We start from the raw sequence: 20,595 nt of genomic DNA on the forward strand, positions 1-20,595 counted from the left end.
CCTGAACCTATTGGGGAGGGTCTGGGTGGGCATCTGTCCGCGGTGGCGGCTCTGATGCTGGACGTGGCCCCCACTTCACCATAGTCCACCACCTTGTCCGCTTCCGTGGCCTCCTAACCACGGCGACCCTACTAAATGACCCCACTGGACTGAGGGGCAGCATCTCGGGACAGAGGGGCGGAAGCTCGGGACAGAGGGGTGGCAGCTCGGGACAGAGGGGCGGCAGCTCGGGACAGAGGGGCGGCAGCTCGGGACAGAGGGGCGGCAGCTCGGGACAGAGGGGCAGCTCGGGACAGAGGGGCAGCTCGGAACCTGGGCTGAGGGGCTCTGGCGCCTCTGGGCTGAGGGGCTCTGGCAGATCCTGGCTGACTGGCGGCACTGGCAGATCCTGGCTGACTGGCGGAACTGGCAGATCCTGGCTGACTGGCGGCACTGGCAGATCCTGGCTGACTGGCGGCTCCTGGCTGACTGGCGGCACTGGCGGCTCCTGGCTGACTGGCGGCTCCCTGCAGACTGGCGGCACTGGCGGCTCCCTGCAGACTGGCGGCACTGGCGGCTCCTTGCAGACTGGCGGCACTGGCGGCTCCTTGCAGACTGGCGGCACTGGCGGCGCTGGGCAGACTGGCAGCACTGATGGCGCTGGGCAGACGGGAAGCTCCGGCAACGCTGGAGAGGAAGGCTCTGGCAGCGCTGGACTGAGTAGCTCTGGCGCCTCTGGAATGAGGGGCTCTAGCGCCTCTGGAATGAGGGGCGGGAGCTCTGGCAGCGCCAAACAGGCGGGAGACTCCGGCAGCGCTGGAGAGGAGGAAGGCTCTAGCAGCGCTGGACAGGCGGGAGACTCCGGCAGCGCTGGAGAGGAGGAAGGCTCCAGCAGCGCTGGACAGGCGGGAGACTCCGGCAGCGCTGAGCGGGCGGGAGACTCCGGCAGCGCTGGAGAGGAGGAAGGCTCTAGCAGCGCTGGACAGGCGGGAGACTCCGGCAGCGCTGGAGAGGATGAAGGCTCCAGCAGCGCTGGACAGGCGGGAGACTCCGGCAGTGCTGGAGAGGAGGAAGGCTCCGGCAGCACTGGACAGGCGGGAGCACCTGTAGGGATGAGACGGAGAGACAGCCTGGTGCGGGGGGCTGCCACCTGAGGGCTGGTGCGTGGAGGTGGTACCGGATAGACCGGACCGTGCAGGCGCACTGGAGCTCTTGAGCACCGAGCCTGCCCAACCTTACCCGGTTGAATGCTCCCGGTCGCCCTGCCAGTGCGGCGAGGTGGAATAGCCTGGTATAGGCTGGTGCCATGTAAGCCGGCCCAAGGAGACGCACTGGGGACCAGATGCGTAGAACCGGCTTCATGGCACTTGGCTCGATGCTCACTCTAGCCCGGCCGATACGCGGAGCTGGTATGTACTGCACCGGGCTATGCACCCACACTGGGGACACCGTGCGCTCCACCGCATAACACGGTGCCTGCCCGGTCTCTCTCGCCCCCCGGTAAGCACAGGAAGTTGCCGCAGGTCTCCTACCTGGCTTCGCCACACTTCCTGTGTGCCTCCCCCAATACATTTTTGGGGCTGACTCTCGGGCTTCCATCCACGCCGCTGTGCTGCCTCCTCATACCAGCGCCTCTCTGCCTTCGCCGCCTCCAGCTCTTCTTTGGGGCGGCGATATTCTCCAGGCTGTGCCCAGGGTCCTTTTCCGTCCAATTCGTCCTCCCATGTCCATTCCTCCTTGCGCTGCTCCTGCTGCCGCTTCTCCTGCTGCACCTTGGGGTGGCGACACTCCCCTGGTTTTGTCCAGGGTCCTCTCCCGTCAAGGATTTCTTCCCAAGTCCAGAAGTCTTTATCTCGCTGCTCCTGCTGCTGCCCGTTACCACGCAGCTTGGTCCTGTTGTGGTGGGTGATTCTGTCACGGTTTTCTTGACTTGAAGGAGAGGCGGACCAAAATGCAGCGTGGTTTCTATTCATGGTTCTTTAATAAAGACTCTACACATGAACAAACTAACAAAACAAGAAACGTGAAAACCCAAAACAGCCCTATCTGGTGCAAACACAGAGACAGGAACAATCACCCACAAAACCCAACACCAAACAGGCTACCTAAATATGGTTCCCAATCAGAGACAATGACTAACACCTGCCTCTGATTGAGAACCATATCAGGCCAAACATAGAAATAGACAAACTAGACATGTAACATAATATGCCCACTCAGATCACACCCTGACCAAACAAAACATAGAAACATACAAAGCAAACTATGGTCAGGGTGTGACACATCATATTCATTAAGTACCACTGCATATGTTCCATTTGTCGGATTACCAGAATATAGTTAATTTCCCTCCACCTTCTGATGTTCCCAGAATCTCTATGTTAACCAAAGGGTTTGCAAATGTATCATCAGTAGGGTAGAGAGAGGAAAAAGGGGGAAAGAGGTATTTATGACTGTCATAAACCTACCCCCAGGCCAAAGTCATGACACTGTAGGATAGTACACAACACATTTATACTGAAGTACACTGTCTGCTATCTAGAACCTACAATAGTTATTTGGGTGTCCCCATAAGAGTACCCCTTGAATAATACTTTTTGGTTCCAGGTTGAACCTTTTTGGGTTTCATGAAGAACCCTTTCCACAGAGGGTTCTACATGGAACCCAAAAGGGTTCTACCTGAAACCAAAAAGATTCTACCTAGAACCAAAAAGGGTTGTCCTTTGGGACAGCCAAATAACCCTTTTGGAACCCTTTTTTCTAAGAGTGTATAGTACACAATATATTTCTACTGTAGTATAGTACAAAAAGTGCATGAATTATGTATGAAGTATTGCTATCATGATGTATGTACACCATATCTATACTGTATTCAGACGCCTTATTTTGGTACACTCGCCATAGTCTGTTGTTTTGAATGGAATGAACAAAGAAATTGTGTTATGAAGGAAGGTATTAGGGGTTCAAGCAGCGTAGCTGGTGAAACCCTGTTGTATTTCTTGGCATTCATTATTATGTTCCTTCTTCTGACAATTTGGTGAACAAAATGCACATTCCCATGATATGGTAAGGCCCAGGAGGGTGCAACTTTGCATGATGGTAAAGGCCCATGTGCCACACTCTCTCATGCAATGCCATGGAAATTAGCCACACGGTGGAGCAATAACAAGCCATTCAAAATGAAAAGGTTTTAAATGTTATGCCCCTCACCCCATTGGACCTAAAGTAGAGGGTCTACCGACTAATCGGAATGGCCGATTAATTAGGGCCGATTTCAAGTTTACATAACAATCGGAAAACTGTATTTTTGGACACTTTAACTAGGCAAGTCAGTTAAGAACACATTCTTATTTTCAATGACGGCCTAGGAACTGTGGGTTAACTGCCTTGTTCAAGGGCAGAATGACAGATTTTTATCTTGTCAGCTCGGGGATTCAATCTTGCAACCTTTCAGTTACTAGTCCAACGCCCTAACCACCTGCCTCTCATTGCACTCCACGAGGAGTCTGCCTGTTACGAGGATGCAGTAAGAAGCCAAGGTAAGTTGCTAGCTAGCATTAAACTTCTTATAAAAAACAATCAATCAATCATAATCACTAGTTAACTACACATGGTTGATGATATTACTAGTTTATCTAGCCTGTCCTGCGTTGCATATAATCGATGCGGTGCGTATTTGCGAAAAAGGACTGTCGTTGCTCTAATGTGTACCTAACCATAAACATCAATGCCTTTCTTAAGATCAATACACAGAAGTATATATTTTTAAACCTGCATATTTAGCTAAAAGAAATCCAGGTTAGCAGGCATTAACCAGGTGAAATTGTGTCACTTCTCTTGCGTTCATTGCACGCAGAGTCAGTGTATATGAAACAGTTTGGGCCGCCTAATTTGCCAGAATTTTACGTAATTATGACATAACATTGAAGGTTGTGCAATGTAAAAGGAATATTTAGACTTATGGATGCCACCCATTAGATAAAATACTGAACGGTTCCGTATTTCCCTGAAAGAATAAACGTCTTGTTTTCAAGATGATAGTTTCCGGATTCGACCATATTAATGACCAAAGGCTCGTATTTCTGTGTGTTATTATGTTATAATTAAGTCTATGATTTGATAGAGCAGTCTGACTGAGCGATGGTAGGCACCAGCAGGCTCGTAAGCATTCATTCAAACAGCACTTTCGTGCGTTTTGCCAGCAGCTCTTCGCAATGCTTCAATCATTGAGCTGTTTATAACTTCAAGCCTATCAACTCCCTAGATTCGGCTGGTGTAACCGATGTGAAATGGCTAGCTAGTTAGCAGGGTGCGTGCTAATAGCGTTTCAAACGTCACTCGCTCTGAGACTTGGAGTAGTTGTTCCCCTTGCTCTGCATGGGTAAACGCTGCTTCGAGGGTGGCTGTTGTCGTTGTGTTCCTGGTTCGAGCCCAGGTAGGAGCGAGGAGAGGGACAGAAGCTATACTGCTATACTGGCAATACTAAAGTGCCTATAAGAACATCCAATAGTCAAAGATATATGAAATACAAATCGTATAGAGAGAAATAGTTCTATAATTCCTATAATAACTACAACCTAAAACTTCATACCTGGGAATATTGAAGACTCATGTTAAAAGGAACCACCAGCTTTCATATGTTCTCATGTTCTGAGCAAAGAACTTAAACGTTAGCTTTCTTACATGGCACATATTGCACTTTTACTTTCTTCTCCAACACTTTGTTTTTGCATTATTTAAACCAAATGGAACATGTTTCATTTTATTTGAGGCTAAATAGATTTTATTGATGTATTATATTAAGTTAAAATAAGTGTTCATTCAGTATTGTTGTAATTGTCATTATTACAAATACATTTTCTAAAAATCGTCCGATTAATAGGTATCGGATTTTTTTGGTCCTCCAATAATCGATATCGGTATCGGCGTTGAAAAATCATAATCGGTCGACCTCTAACCTAAAGTCCTGAAATTCGGTACATAGGTCCCTATCCTCACAAGGAACACATTAAGCTCAAGGACCCATAAGGTCCGCCATGATGGATTTTCCATCATTTAGAATTTTGTGGACAAAAAAAATATGGCATCTACAGTCCAAGGTCTCTTAACGTTATGTTTTACAGACTATTATGTCAAACAATATGGCCGCTACGGACCAATAAACTTTAATGTGGGTGTGGTCTGACAAATAAATGCATATAAATCAGACCAATATATAGTATTGTCGACCACACGGTGGCGCTATAACGGGCACATGTTTATATCTCTTCACCGGTTTGACTCAGCGATGAAATTTGGCACACATGCTCAGGGATATGAGTCTAGCTAAATTATAAAGTACGGTTCAGTTTGGTCACATAGTAGCGCTGTTGGACCGGAAAAAACAATCATGCAAGCTCATTGGCTCTTAACGGCCATATTGTTTGAGCTATCATCCTGGAAAATATGAAGACATGGGTACATAGATGCTATATGCCAATCGGTCCAGTGGTTCTGGAGAAAAAAACGTTTAAAGTAGTCAACATCATTAAAAATGGTCCTAAACACATCAAAAGCAGGTTGGATGTTGAGCAAGCGTGTCAAGGATTATTAGTGTAAGGCAATATGTCCAATTTGTCCTGATGGTGGCGCTTATGGGGCCAAAGCTTGAACCCCAGCATTGCTGCATGCAACTATATTTATTAGTGATATTATTGCTAACAAGAAGGTGATATATGTACACTATATGACTATGCACTGTGTTCTGACATACACACCATATCTGATTACTATATACTGTATCCATAAATCATGATTCTGATCAGTACAGTGTACCATGTACGCAGCACTGTTGTAGTGATTGTTTTATAGCGTAATTATTCAAGTCTTATTATGCTGGCCTCTGTCCATTTGAACTGTGTCTTCGGGTAAAGAAGGGATTTTTACCGCTCTGCTGTGAGACGTGATCACATGTCATATTCATAGGTTTGAAAGGCAGTGGGGGTATGATAGTGTTACTCTCTCTATATATGTCAGTGGAATAATCAGTGTGATTGCCACAGCATTTTCTGGTGGCCTAGAATTCACTCTTATTGTGCTGTATTTTTATTATTGAGGGATACACTGGTCCCCCCCGTCTCTCTCTCTCTCTCTGTCTCTCCTTCTCTGTCTCTCCTTCTCTCTCTCTCTCTCTCTCTCTCTCTCTCTCTCTCTCTCTCTCTCTCTGTCTCTCCTTCTCTGTCTCTCCTTCTCTCTCTCTCTCTCTCTCTCTCTCTCTCTCTCACTCACTCACTCACTCTCACTCTCACTCACTCTCTGCTTTGATGTATTGTGATTACGCTGGGCTGAGGTAGTGATGCCTGCCTGCGCTGGTGGGAAAGAGATAGGGTGAGAGAGAAGGAGAGAGAGAGAGACAGGGAGAGAGAGAGGGACGGAGAGAGAGCAAGAGAGAGAGACAGAGAGAGAGAGGGAAAGAGAGAGACAGAGGGAGAGGGAAGGAGAAAGAGAGAGCAGGAGAGACAGAGAGAGGGAAGGAGAGAGAAAGAGAGAGGTAGAGGGAGAAGGAGAGACAGAGAGAGAGAGGGAAGGAGAGACAGAGAGAGGGAAGGAAGGAGAGTAGGCGAGAGAGGGAGACAGAGACAGAGAGAGAGAGAGAGAGGGAAGGAGAGAGAGAAAGAGAGAGGGAGAAGGAAGGAGAGAGAAGGAGAGTGAGAAAGATAGAAGGAGAGTGAGAAAGAGAGAGGGAGGGGTGTAGCAGCATAGAAAAGCGTTCCGCAGTGAAAATGTTCTCCCAGTGAAGCGTAGAGAGACTGCAGCAGAGTGAATGGGGCTGTGCAGCACCTGCAGTCGCTCTCTCTCTCTCTCTCTGTGTGTGTGTGTGTGTGTGTGTGTGTGTGTGTGTGTGTGTGTGTGTGTGTGTGTGTGTGTGTGTGTGTGTGTGTGCAAATGTTTGTGATAATCGCTCAGGACACACTGATTCAACACTCCCTCCTTCCCAGCACCTCTCTCTCTCTCTCTTGTCTCTCTCCCCTCTGCTCCCTTGCTCTCTCTCTCTCTCTCTCTCTCTCTCTCTCTCTCTCTCTCTCTCTCTCTCTTGTCTCTCTCCCCTCTGCTCCTTTGCTCTCTCGCTCTCTCCCTCGACCCAATTCTCCACACACACTACAATCATCTTACCCTGTGCCTGCCTTGTAACGGCTTTTCACCGTGACGGCTGTTTGTGTGTGCCCACCATTTGTCTGCTATGTATTCTCCAACACTCTCTCTCTTTCTCTCTCCCTTTCTGTCTCTCTCAGTCTCTCTCTCTCTCCCCCTCTCTCTCTCTCTCTTTCTATGTTTGTGCGCTACCTTCCTTTTCCCTTCTTCATCTTCTCTTATTACTCACTTATCATCTCTTTCATTCTCTCCCTCGTCCTCTCTCTCTTACACACACATTCTGCCTTCTGATTGCTCTCTCTTTATCTTGCTCTCTCTCTCTCTCTGTCTCTCTCTTTCTCTCTGTCTCTATCTCTCTCTCTCTCTGTCTCTCTCAGTCTCTCTCTCTCTCGCTCTGTCTATCTCTCTCTCTCAATTCAATTCAATTCAATTTCCTTTATTGGCATAACGTAACAATGTACATATTGCTAAAGCTTACTTTGGAGATTTACAATATTAACATCATTAATAATAATAATCAATACTGTCAACGGGACAACAGTAGCAACAATAACCAAGTCTCTCTCTCTCTCAATCTCTCTCTTTCTTAACCACACGCACATGCTACCTCCCCCTCCATGATTCTTTATCACTGTTATTGTGTCTCTCTCTTAACCTCACACACAAACCAATGCACGCAAGCACACACGCATACACTAACCTCCACAAAACACATTCTCTCTCTCTCTATCTCTCCCTCTTATTTCTCCCGCTTTTTGTCTCTCTCCATACCGCTCTGTACCCAATCCTCCCTCCCTTCCGCCTCTCCTCTCTTTTACTCCTCCCTCTCCCTCCCTCGTTCCCCCTCCTCCCTCTCCAGGCTGGCTGAGTAAGTGCTGCAGCATCCTCACAGCGGAGTGTGTATGTGAGAGGAGTGTGTGAGTGGTTAGCATCGGGGATCTTGAACCAGAGGGGTTCCGTGTGAAGAGAAGGGCTCTTCTGTGCGTGTGCTTGCCGTGTGTGTGTGTGTGTGAGTGTGTGCGTTATCTTGATCTATGCGTGCAAGCAAGTGAGTGTGTGTGTGACGACGCTGTCCTCGTTCTGCACCGGACCGTCTCTCGCTCATCTTATCATGCAGCCGGCTGTGCTCATCTCACCGCTGTGACGACTGAGTGTCTAGACCAGGCTCTGGAGACTGAGAGAGAGAGACAGGCAGAGAGACCGACACACAGACAGACAGGTGGACAGACAGATGGACTGTTGGTGGCGTGTGATGCTTTGATTCCTATTGGAATAGAAGGGTCTCCTCTGCATGGGACACTGTTTTAAGCCCTCATTAAGTTAACGAATTGGAGACAGACAGACAGACAGACAGACAGACAGACAGACAGACAGACAGACAGACAGCTCTCCGGTCGACTCGAAGGACCACCTCTCTTTCTGGGGTTTGGGATGCACTGCTTCTGGGTGGACTAGGAGAAAGGTCTCCTCTCTTTCTTCCCCTCTCCTCCTCCTCTCCTGTCTTCCACGAGAGAGCGCTCAGTGAGGATCTGATCCTGGAGTGTAGAGAGAGACAGAGGGCCTGACGGGACGCGAGGCAGCATGGCTCGTCTCAACTGGTGCCTGGCCGCTGTCATCAGCTGGGGCAAGTTCCTCTTTTCCTGCTTCTTCCCCCTACGGGGGGCCAAGAAAGACAAGGTAAGCCCGCACAATGAGGGGGACTGGTAGGGGGTCGGAGACGGGGACTGGGAGGGGAACTGGGAGGGGGTCAGAGAGGGGGACTGGGAGGGGGTCGGAGAGGGGGACTGGGAGGGGGTTGGGGAGGGGGACTGGGAGGGGGTTGGAAAGGGGGAGAAGACGGAACAATGTACAATGGAATCATGGAACCACATTTTTTATTTTATTATTTACACTTTACTTTGTCTGGTTCTTCATTTATTGCTTTTCATTGAGATCAGAACCTGCTTACCAGAGAGATACCTGGTGAGATGAGAAGAGTAGGAGTCTAAAAGGTGTTGTAGTCCGTGTTTGTGCACCAGTATGTATAATGGTCTTGGCGCTACACTGGCTTGAACATTGAGTAATATCTGTGTCAGCTAGATAACCAGCTGGTGCGCCAGCACTACAGATTAGTTTAGCACAATTTCACACAGCACGGCTGCTGGTGTGTGGACTACACTACAGGTTGAGGAACAGCTAGTGGATGTTGCCCCTTAGCTCTGATTCAAGGTCAGTGTTGCTCTTCACCACCAATGGTGAAGATTAGGATGGAGATAGAGAGGAACTGATCCTAGATTAGTGCTTAGGTGCAACTCACCCTTGGATCTGGAGAAATGGGGTGCTTGTTTCAGACGTTACTTTGCTACCATACCTGAGTGTCCCGATCCATAGTGTCACCTTGTACGACTGCAGAACAGAGCAGAACAAGGTTGGCATCTGCATTCAAGGTTTGCGTTCGCTAAAATAAAAATCGCTCAACCGTTGGCGTTTTACCAGTCATGTCATTTTACCATTCGTTGCTTTTCGGGTCGGTATTTGTACTTTATGGTTCGCTGGTTTTTCCAGTTCCGTAGTGGTTCGTATCTTGCAGGCGAATGTTTGGCAACAAAGGATGAACGTATTTCCCTGACTGATGCCGAATCTTTAGAGGTGCGGTGTGTTGCTGGTTTCAGTCTTATTAGTTTGAATTGGACTGTGGTAAAACAATGTCTCTGAGTGTCAGAAACACTGCACCACCCTTCTCTCTACCCCTTTGTCTCTCTCTCTCTCTACCCCTTTCTCTCTCTCTCTCTCTCTCTTTCTCTCTCTCTCTCTACCCCTTTCTCTCTCTCTCTCTCTCTCTCTGTCTCTCTCTCTCTCTCTCTCTCTCTCTCTCTCTCTCTCTCTCTTTCTCTCTACCCCTTTCTCTCTCTCTCTCTCTCTCTCTCTCTCTCTCTCTCTCTCTTTCTCTCTCTCTCTCTCTCTTTCACTCTCTCTCTCTCTCTCTCTCTCTCTCTCTCTCTCTTTCTCTCTCTCTCTCTTTGTTATAGAGGATAATCAATCATGTGGTACAAGTCCCGTACGTCCAAACACAGTCTTCCCTTACACACGATAGAATGTGTGTGTTCATAGGTGTGCATATGTTTGTGCGTGTGTGCGAGTGTGTGTGAGCGAGTGTGTGTGTGTGCAAGTGTGTGTGTGCAAGTGTGTGTGTTTGCGTGCGTGCGTACGCGCGTGTGTGTGTGCGCGTGCGTGTTTGTGTGCGAGCGTGCGTGCGTGTGTGTGTGTGTGTTTGTGTGCGTGCGTGCGTGCGTCCGTGCGTGTGTGCGTGTGTGTGGGAACCTGAGGTGATCTTCTGATGACTAGTGACGGGATATTTTTCATAAGTGTTGTCTTCTGTCTGTCATCTTGTTCCCACCAGTGTTTCAGTGGGTAAAAGGCGGCTTTCAATGGCGGCTGGTGAACCGCAGGGCTGGTTATGTTTTGGTAACACAAGCAGTTTTACGCGTGAGCTGAAGCAGCAGTCTTTTCTGCTCTGTCTTCCCCAGTCGTTAGCGTATCTGCTGTATTGTATGTGCGCCAGTAGGGTTAGGAGAGCTTTTGGGGGCAGAGTCAGTTTTTTTTATGTCGTAGCTCGTTATCCAGTCCTGCGTCCCATATTTTTTGATGAACTTTCTATTTCATTCAGTTGCCTTCATTTCTGTTCACAATGAGCTATTACGATGTAACCTTCAACATTACTCATCCTGAACTGCTTTGTCCGAATTTCTTTTCGGAATCATATTTTTCTTCAGACCTTGAAATGGAATGACCTCATAATAAGAGCCGTACATCGATGTGGATTTAGGCTAAGTAGTGCACTATGTAGGGAATAGGGTGCTATTTGGGACAAAGCATTAGCTCTCCTCAACAGCAGGCCAGGCTTGCCTCCCTGTATGAGCCCTGAGCACCTCCCCTGCATTAGCTTGTTTTGTTCAGTAAGACCTGGTGATGGGTAGGAGAGTTGGAGGAATAGAGGATTGGAAGAATGGAGGAAAGGAGGAATGGAGGAATAGTGGAATAGAGGAATAGAGGAATGGAGGAATAGAGGAATAGAGGAATGGAGGAATGGAGGAATAGAGGAATGGAGGAATAGAGGAATGGAGGAATGGAGGCATGGAGTAATAGAGGAATAGAGGAATAGAGGAATGGAGGAATGGAGTAATGGAGGAATGGAGGAATGGAGGAATAGAGGAATAGAGGAATAGAGGAATGGAGGAATGGAGGAATGGAGTAATGGAGGAATGGAGGAATAGAGGAATGGAGGAATAGAGGAATGGAGGAATGGAGGAATAGAGGAATAGAGGAATGGAGGAATGGAGGAATGGAGGAATAGAGGAATAGAGGAATGGAGGAATGGAGGAATGGAGGAATAGAGGAATGGAGGAATAGAGGAATAGAGGAATGGAGTAATAGAGGAATAGAGGAATGGAGGAATAGAGGAATAGAGGAATGGAGGAATAGAGGAATGGAGGAATAGAGGAATGGAGGAATAGAGGAATGGAGGAATGGAGGAATGGAGTAATAGAGGAATGGAGGAATAGAGGAATGGAGGAATGGAGGAATGGAGTATTAGAGGAATGGAGGAATGGAGGAATAGAGGATTGGAAGAATGGAGGAAAGGAGGAATGGAGGAATAGTGGAATAGAGGAATAGAGGAATGGAGGAATAGAGGAATAGAGGAATGGAGGAATAGAGGAATAGAGGATTGGAAGAATGGAGGAAAGGAGGAATGGAGGAATAGTGGAATAGAGGAATAGAGGAATAGAGGAATAGAGGAATGGAGGAATAGAGGAATAGAGGAATGGAGGAATGGAGGAATAGAGGAATGGAGGAATATAGGAATGGAGGAATAGAGGAATAGAGGAATGGAGTATTAGAGGAATGGAGGAATAGAGGAATGGAGTATTAGAGGAATGGAGGAATAGAGGAATGGAGGAATAGAGGAATAGAGGAATGGAGGAATAGAGGAATGGAGGAATAGAGGAATGGAGGAATGGAGGAATAGAGGAATGGAGGAATAGAGGAATGGAGGAATAGAGGAATGGAGGAATAGAGGAATGGAGTATTAGAGGAATGGAGGAATAGAGGAATGGAGTATTAGAGGAATGGAGGAATAGAGGAATAGAGTAATGGAGGAATAGAAAAATGGAGGATTATAGGAATGGAGGAATAGAGGAATGGAGTATTAGAGGAATGGAGGAATAGAGGAATAGATTAATGGAGGAATAGAGGAATGGATGATTATAGGAATAGAGGAATGGAGTATTAGAGGAATGGAGGAATAGAGGAATGGAGTATTAGAGGAATGGAGGAATAGAGGAATAGAGTAATGGAGGAATAGAGGAATGGAGGATTATAGGAATGGAGGAATAGAGGAATAGAGGAATGGAGGAATAGAGGAATGGAGGATTAGAGGAATGGAGGAATAGAGGAATGGAGTATTAGAGGAATGGAGGAATAGAGGAATGGAGTATTAGAGGAATGGAGGAATAGAGGAATAGAGGAATGGAGGAATGGAGGAATGGAGGAATAGAGGAATGGAGGATTAGAGGAATGGAGGAATAGAGGAATGGAGGAATAGAGGAATGGAGGAATAGAGGAATGGAGGAATAGAGGAATGGAGAGATTGAGGATGGAGCTCTTGGGGGAAAGCTTAGTCTCCTGCCTGCCTGTAGAGTACTGCTTTCTGCAGCCCCCGTGCACCCCCCTCCTCACCCTGTACCCCCTCCCCCTGTGCACCCCCCTCCTCGCCCTGTACCCCCTCCCCCTAGCTGTACCCCCTCCTCCCCCTATAGCCCCCAGCCCCTATAGTCCCCAGTCCCTGTAGCCCCCAGTCCCTATAGCCCATAACCCCTATAGCCCCCAGTCCCTATAGCCCATAACCCCTATAGCCCCCAGTCCCTATAGGCCATAGTCCATATAGCCCCCAGTCCCTGTAGCCCCCAGTCCCTATAGCCCCGAGTCCATATAGCCCATAACCCCTATAGCCCCCAGTCCCTATAGCCCATAGTCCCTATAGCCCCCAGTCCCTATAGCCCATAGTCCCTATAGCCCCCAGTCCCTATAGCCCCCAGTCCCTATACCCCATAGCCCCTATAGCCCCCAGTCCCTATAGCTCCCAGTCCCTATACCCCATAGTCCCTATAGCCCCCAGTCCCTATACCTCATAGCCCCTTAGCCCATAGCCCCTATAGCCTCGGTCCCTATAGCCCATAACCCCTATAGCCCCCAGTCTCTATAGCCTGTAGGCCCTATAGCCCCAAGTCCATATAGCCCATAACCCCTATAGCCCCCAGTCCCCATAGCCCCCAGTCCCTATAGCCCCCAGTCCCTATAGCCCCCAGTCCCTATACCCCATAGCCCCTATAGCCCCCAGTCCCTATAGCTCCCAGTCCCTATACCCTATAGTCCCTATAGCCCCCAGTCCCTATACCTCATAGCCCCTTAGCCCATAGCCCCTATAGCCTCGGTCCCTATAGCCCATAACCCCTATAGCCCCCAGTCTCTATAGCCTGTAGGCCCTATAGCCCCAAGTCCATATAGCCCATAACCCCTATAGCCCCCAGTCCCCATAGCCCCCAGTCCCTATAGCCCCCAGTCCCTATAGCCCCCAGTCCCTATAGCCCCCAGTCCCTATACCCCATAGCCCCTATAGCCCCCAGTCCCTATAGCTCCCAGTCCCTATACCCCATAGTCCCTATAGCCCCCAGTCCCTATACCTCATAGCCCCTTAGCCCATAGCCCCTATAGCCTCGGTCCCTATATCCCCCAGTCCCTATAGCCTGTAGCCCCTATAGCCCCCAGTGCCTATAGCCCCCAGTCCCTATAGCCCCCAGTCTCTATAGCCCCCACTCCCTATAGCCCTTAGCCCATAGTCCCTATAGCCCCCAGTCCCTATAGCCCTTAGCCCATAGTCCCTATAGCCTATAGGCCCTATTCCAATGTAAAAGGCTACACCAGTAACTGTTCCAATGCTACATCAGTAACTGTTCCAATGCTACATCAGTAACTGTTCCAATGCTACATCAGTAACTTTTCCAATGTAAAAGGCTACATCAGTAACTGTTCCAATGTAAAAGGCTACATCAGTAACTGTTCCAATGCTACATCAGTAACTGTTCCAATGCTACATCAGTAACTGTTCCAATGTTAAAGGCTACATCAGTAACTGTTCCAATGCTACATCAGTAACTGTTCCAATGCTACATCAGTAACTGTTCCAATGTAAAAGGCTACATCAGTAACTGTTCCAATGCTACATCAGTAACTGTTCCAATGCTACATCAGTAACTGTTCCAATGCTACATCAGTAACTGTTCCAATGCTACATCAGTAACTTTTCCAATGCTACATCAGTAACTGTTCCAATGTAAAAGGCTACATCAGTAACTGTTCCAATGCTACATCAGTAACTGTTCCAATGCTACATCAGTAACTGTTCCAATGCTACATCAGTAACTGTTCCAATGCTACATCAGTAACTGTTCCAATGTAAAAGGCTACATCAGTAACTGTTCCAATGCTACATCAGTAACTGTTCCAATGTAAAAGGCTACATCAATAACTGTTCCAATACTACATCATTAACTGTTCCAATGCTACATCAGTAACTGTTCCAATGCTACATCAGTAACTGTTCCAATGCTACATCAGTAACTGTTCCAATGCTACATCAGTAACTGTTCCAATGCTACATCAGTAACTGTTCCAATGCTACATCAGTAACTGTTCCAATGTAAAAGGCTACATCAGTAACTGTTCCAATGCTACATCAGTAACTGTTCCAATGCTACATCAGTAACTGTTCCAATGCTACATCAGTAACTGTTCCAATGCTACATCAGTAACTGTTCCAATGCTACATCAGTAACTGTTCCAATGTAAAAGGCTACATCAGTAACTGTTCCAATGCTACATCAGTAACTGTTCCAATGCTACATCAGTAACTGTTCCAATGCTACATCAGTAACTGTTCCAATGCTACATCAGTAACTTTTCCAATGCTACATCAGTAACTGTTCCAATGTAAAAGGCTACATCAGTAACTGTTCCAATGCTACATCAGTAACTGTTCCAATGCTACATCAGTAACTGTTCCAATGCTACATCAGTAACTGTTCCAATGCTACATCAGTAACTGTTCCAATGTAAAAGGCTACATCAGTAACTGTTCCAATGCTACATCAGTAACTGTTCCAATGTAAAAGGCTACATCAATAACTGTTCCAATACTACATCATTAACTGTTCCAATGCTACATCAGTAACTGTTCCAATGCTACATCAGTAACTGTTCCAATGCTACATCAGTAACTGTTCCAATGCTACATCAGTAACTGTTCCAATGCTACATCAGTAACTGTTCCAATGCTACATCAGTAACTGTTCCAATGTAAAAGGCTACATCAGTAACTGTTCCAATGCTACATCAGTAACTGTTCCAATGCTACATCAGTAACTGTTCCAATGCTACATCAGTAACTGTTCCAATGCTACATCAGTAACTGTTCCAATGCTACATCAGTAACTGTTCCAATGCTACATCAGTAACTGTTCCAATGCTACATCAGTAACTGTTCCAATGTAAAAGGCTACATCAGTAACTGTTCCAATGCTACATCAGTAACTGTTCCAATGCTACATCAGTAACTGTTCCAATGTAAAAGGCTACATCAGTAACTGTTCCAATGTAAAAGGCTACATCAGTAACTGTTCCAATGCTACATCAGTAACTGTTCCAATGCTACATCAGTAACTGTTCCAATGCTACATCAATAACTGTTCCAATGCTACATCAGTAACTGTTCCAATGCTACATCAGTAACTGTTCCAATGTAAAAGGCTACATCAGTAACTGTTCCAATGCTACATCAGTAACTGTTCCAATGCTACATCAGTAACTGTTCCAATGTAAAAGGCTACATCAGTAACTGTTCCAATGTAAAAGGCTACATCAGTAACTGTTCCAATGTAAAAGGCTACATCAGTAACTGTTCCAATGTAAAAGGCTACATCAGTAACTGTTCCAATGCTACATCAGTAACTGCTCCAATGTAAAAGGCTACATCAGTAACTGTTCCAATGTAAAAGGCTACATCAGTAACTGTTCCAATGCTACATCAGTAACTGTTCCAATGCTACATCAGTAACTGTTCCAATGCTACATCAGTAACTGTTCCAATGCTACATCAGTAACTGTTCCAATGTAAAAGGCTACATCAGTAACTGTTCCAATGTAAAAGGCTACATCATTAACTGTTCCAATGCTACATCAGTAACTGTTCCAATGCTACATCAGTAACTGTTCCAATGTAAAAGGCTACATCAGTAACTGTTCCAATGCTACATCAGTAACTGTTCCAATGTAAAAGGCTACATCAGTAACTGTTCCAATGCTACATCAGTAACTGTTCCAATGCTACATCAGTAACTGTTCCAATGTAAAAGGCTACATCAGTAACTGTTCCAATGTAAAAGGCTACATCATTAACTGTTCCAATGCTACATCAGTAACTGTTCCAATGCTACATCAGTAACTGTTCCAATGCTACATCAGTAACTGTTCCAATACTACATCAGTAACTGTTCCAATGCTACATCAGTAACTGTTCCAATGTAAAAGGCTACATCATTAACTGTTCCAATGCTACATCAGTAACTGTTCCAATGCTACATCAGTAACTGTTCCAATGCTACATCAGTAACTGTTCCAATGTAAAAGGCTACATCAATAACTGTTCCAATACTACATCATTAACTGTTCCAATGCTACATCAGTAACTGTTCCAATGCTACATCAGTAACTGTTCCAATGCTACATCAGTAACTGTTCCAATGCTACATCAGTAACTGTTCCAATGTAAAAGGCTACATCAGTAACTGTTCCAATGCTACATCAGTAACTGTTCCAATGTAAAAGGCTACATCAGTAACTGTTCCAATGCTACATCAGTAACTGTTCCAATGCTACATCAGTAACTGTTCCAATGCTACATCAGTAACTGTTCCAATGCTACATCAGTAACTGTTCCAATGTAAAAGGCTACATCAGTAACTGTTCCAATGCTACATCAGTAACTGTTCCAATGCTACGTCAGTAACTGTTCCAATGCTACATCAGTAACTGTTCCAATGTAAAAGGCTACATCAGTAACTGTTCCAATGTAAAAGGCTACATCAGTAACTGTTCCAATGCTACATCAGTAACTGTTCCAATGCTACATCAGTAACTGTTCCAATGTAAAAGGCTACATCAGTAACTGTTCCAATGCTACATCAGTAACTGTTCCAATGCTACATCAGTAACTGTTCCAATGCTACGTCAGTAACTGTTCCAATGCTACATAAGTAACTGTTCCAATGCTACATCAGTAACTGTTCCAATGCTACATCAGTAACTGTTCCAATGCTACATCAGTAACTGTTCCAATGCTACATCAGTAACTGTTCCAATGCTACATCAGTAACTGTTCCAATGCTACATGTCTTACAACAGAAAAAACAATATAGTTACAGTACAGCTCTGGATAAGAGCGTCTGCTAAATGACTAAAATGTAAATGTTAAGGAAATGGAACATATCTTAACATGAAACTACAGTTGTTGTAGCGTTCGGCGTTGGCTGTTAGTTTCAATCTCTCTGTCTCCACTTTCCCTCCTCTGTTTGTCTCCTTCAATTCTGATGGAGATGGAGAAGTTTGGGGACAGGCTCAATGCAGAATGCTGCTTCTTCCCTACACTGTCCCTGGTTTCCTTCCTACTGCAGGCAGTTTATCAGCCACCTCACCTCCACCCACCTATCCTCTCTCAGGACCCCACTCTGGGGAGCCACTGTATACTCCTGCAGGGTTTTATTCCAACACAGCAATAGGCCTAGTAGGGCGGCAGCAAAAACCTGCACACCCAGTAGCTTTGGCAAAATGTGTAACGTGTACAAAATCATTAAAATAGGTTGAACAACAAGTTGTTGACGTCTGTGACGTGGCGTTGTTGGATGTAGAGTGGGAGTGGAACAGTATGGCGTCGACTCCACTCCCATCCAAGGCCCTCATAAAGGTGTTCTGTAGTCATGGCAACACTGCTCATACTAGTACCAGACAGTTGATTCTACTATGGAGGAGATGGGATGTGTGTGTACGTGTGTTTCCGTGTACTGTGTAGTAAGATGTATTTCTGCATGTCGGTACAGGCATGTGTTAATTCTGCATTGGCTCTCCTTTCCTCTCCTCCGCCCCTGCTCTTCTCTCTTTCTCTCCCTCTCTCCTCTCTCTCCTCTGTACGATCCAAGCATTCCTCTCCACTCATTTAACTAATGTCCCCCAGGGTCGTAAATTCACCAAAGGCAAAAAACACAGGCAGCTAAAGGAGAAAAGGGTGATGGGGAACCTGTCAGATGAGTAGGAGCCTTTTCTTCAAGGACCAGCTTGCCCAACGAATACATATCGGCTCCTCATACATCCCTGCTTATTTATCACACGTTGTAGATCTCTCAGCAGTAATGTTCGTTTTGCGTTGTGTGAGCTGGATGATATCTGGCCGGGGATTTGCAGACTCGTCCCTTATGGCGAATGAATGTGTGGTAGCAGAGTAATGGATGTTTTGTTGTTCCTGCGTTAAAGCGGTAATGTGATGGAATCTCCAGCCGAGGGAGATGAGACTGCAGCACCACTGTAGCTGGAGCTGTGGTTCAGCCTTCACTCTACTCCCAGGAGGACAAAGTCTAAATCCCACATGGCACCCTATTCCCTATGTAGTGAACCACTTTTAATGGTCTCTGGTCAAAAGTAGTGCGCTATATAGGGAACAGGGTGCCATGTGGGACACAGCAAAATACTTATGTCTGTCCGAAATGACACCCTATAGTGCACACCTTTTGACCAGGGCCCATAGGTCTGCCATGGGGTCAGGGTTGGTGTCACAGGTGCTCCCTCTCCAGCCTCTAGGTCACCAGGCTGCTCGTTATGGCGCACACCTGTCAACATCGGGACTCCATCACCTCCCTGATTACCTTCTCTATATGTCACTCCCTTTGATTCCAGTGTCATGTCGTTGGGTAGTTTGTGTTTCTTGTTTTGTATTTAGTTGCGTTTATTTATTAAAACTCACTTCCTGAACTTGCTTCCTGACTCTCAGCTCACACACTACAGTTGGGCCTACCCTTACATGCTGAGGGTCACTCTGAAAGGAAATTGTTTTTGAATTCTTTGTTGGTCTGTGTAATCTGAGGGAATATGTGTCTCTAATATGGTCATACATTTGGCAGGAGGTTAGGAAGTGCAGCTCAGTTTCCTCCTCATTTTGTGGGCGGTAACCTGTTTTCTCTTGAGAACTAAGTCTGCCTACAGCAGCCTTTCTCAATAGCAAGGCTATGCTCACTGAATCTGTATATAGTCAAAGCTTTCCTTAAGATTAGATCAGTCACAGTGGTCAGGTATTCTGCCAGTGGTCAGGTATTCTACCACTGTGTACTCTCTTCAAATAGCATTCCAATGTGTTCTCTCTCTCTCTCTCTCTCTCTCTCTCTCTCTCTCTCTCTCTCTCTCCCTCTCTCTCTCTCTCTCTCTCTCTCTCTCTCTCTCTTTCTCCCTCTCTCTCTCTCTCTCCCCCTCTCTCTCTCTCTCTCTCTCTCTCTCTCTCTCTCTCTCTCTCTCTCTCTCTCTCTCTCTCTCTCTCTCTCTCTCTCGGGCTTTATTGGCATGGGAAACATATGTTTACATTGCCAAAGCAAATTAAATACATAATCAAAAATGAACAGTTAACATTACACTCACAACAGTTTCAAGTGTCATATTATGGTACAATGTTAAAACGATGAGCAAATAGTTAAAGTACAAAAAGGAAAATAAATCAACATAAATATGGGTTGTATTTACAACGGGGATTGTTCTTCACTGGTTGCCCTTGACGGGACTTGACTGTAACATTCATTTGAAGACTGTTATTTATCTAATTAACTAACTATGTTTAATTGTTACCCGATTAAATTAATCATGTGACAATTAACTCATTAGGATCTGGGGCACCACGAGAGCGGTTCTTTAAAGAGTTACCATCTCCAGAATTCAAATCCAAAAGGTCTTTACCTATCACATCTATAAACAGTCAACCTATTAATCATAACCTCGTATCATATCATCATTCTGAACAGTCATAACCTCCTTGCATCTGCAAAAACCTTATGATTCAGTACTACACAAATTGGTTTAATTATTTACTCGCTAATTAAATGGGAACACAAGATAAACATACACACTCTACACCGGTTACTGACTTGAGAATTAATATGCTGAAAACAGGTCCCTAGTGGAATGACAACAACATGGCTGCTTGTTAAAGAAGAGATGGAGAGAGAGAGAGAGGGACAGAGACACTTAACATTGGTACATTCAGAAACTACTTTCACTTACAGTAACCATATACATTGCACACGAACCGCCACCTGCTTTGAGTAATAAATCATGAATGTATTTACGTGAAATGCCTTGGTT

At 46.0% G+C, this 20,595-nt stretch overlaps 1 protein-coding gene across 1 annotated transcript in view; it reads left to right on the top strand.

Moving 5' to 3' along the window:
- The first annotated feature begins 8,591 nt into the window (after window positions 1–8,591).
- Window positions 8,592–20,595, top strand: part of LOC139412871 (tensin-1-like) — a 192,228-nt gene continuing 180,224 nt past the window's right edge. Inside the window, exon 1 of the mRNA XM_071159660.1 lies at window positions 8,592–8,787. Within this exon, the coding sequence (XP_071015761.1) occupies window positions 8,692–8,787 (96 nt within the window). The 5' untranslated portion in view covers window positions 8,592–8,691. The remainder of the gene's footprint in view (window positions 8,788–20,595) is intronic.

The sequence above is a fragment of the Oncorhynchus clarkii genome, chromosome 7 (assembly GCF_045791955.1).
Source record: "Oncorhynchus clarkii lewisi isolate Uvic-CL-2024 chromosome 7, UVic_Ocla_1.0, whole genome shotgun sequence".
Taxonomy (NCBI): domain Eukaryota; kingdom Metazoa; phylum Chordata; class Actinopteri; order Salmoniformes; family Salmonidae; genus Oncorhynchus; species Oncorhynchus clarkii.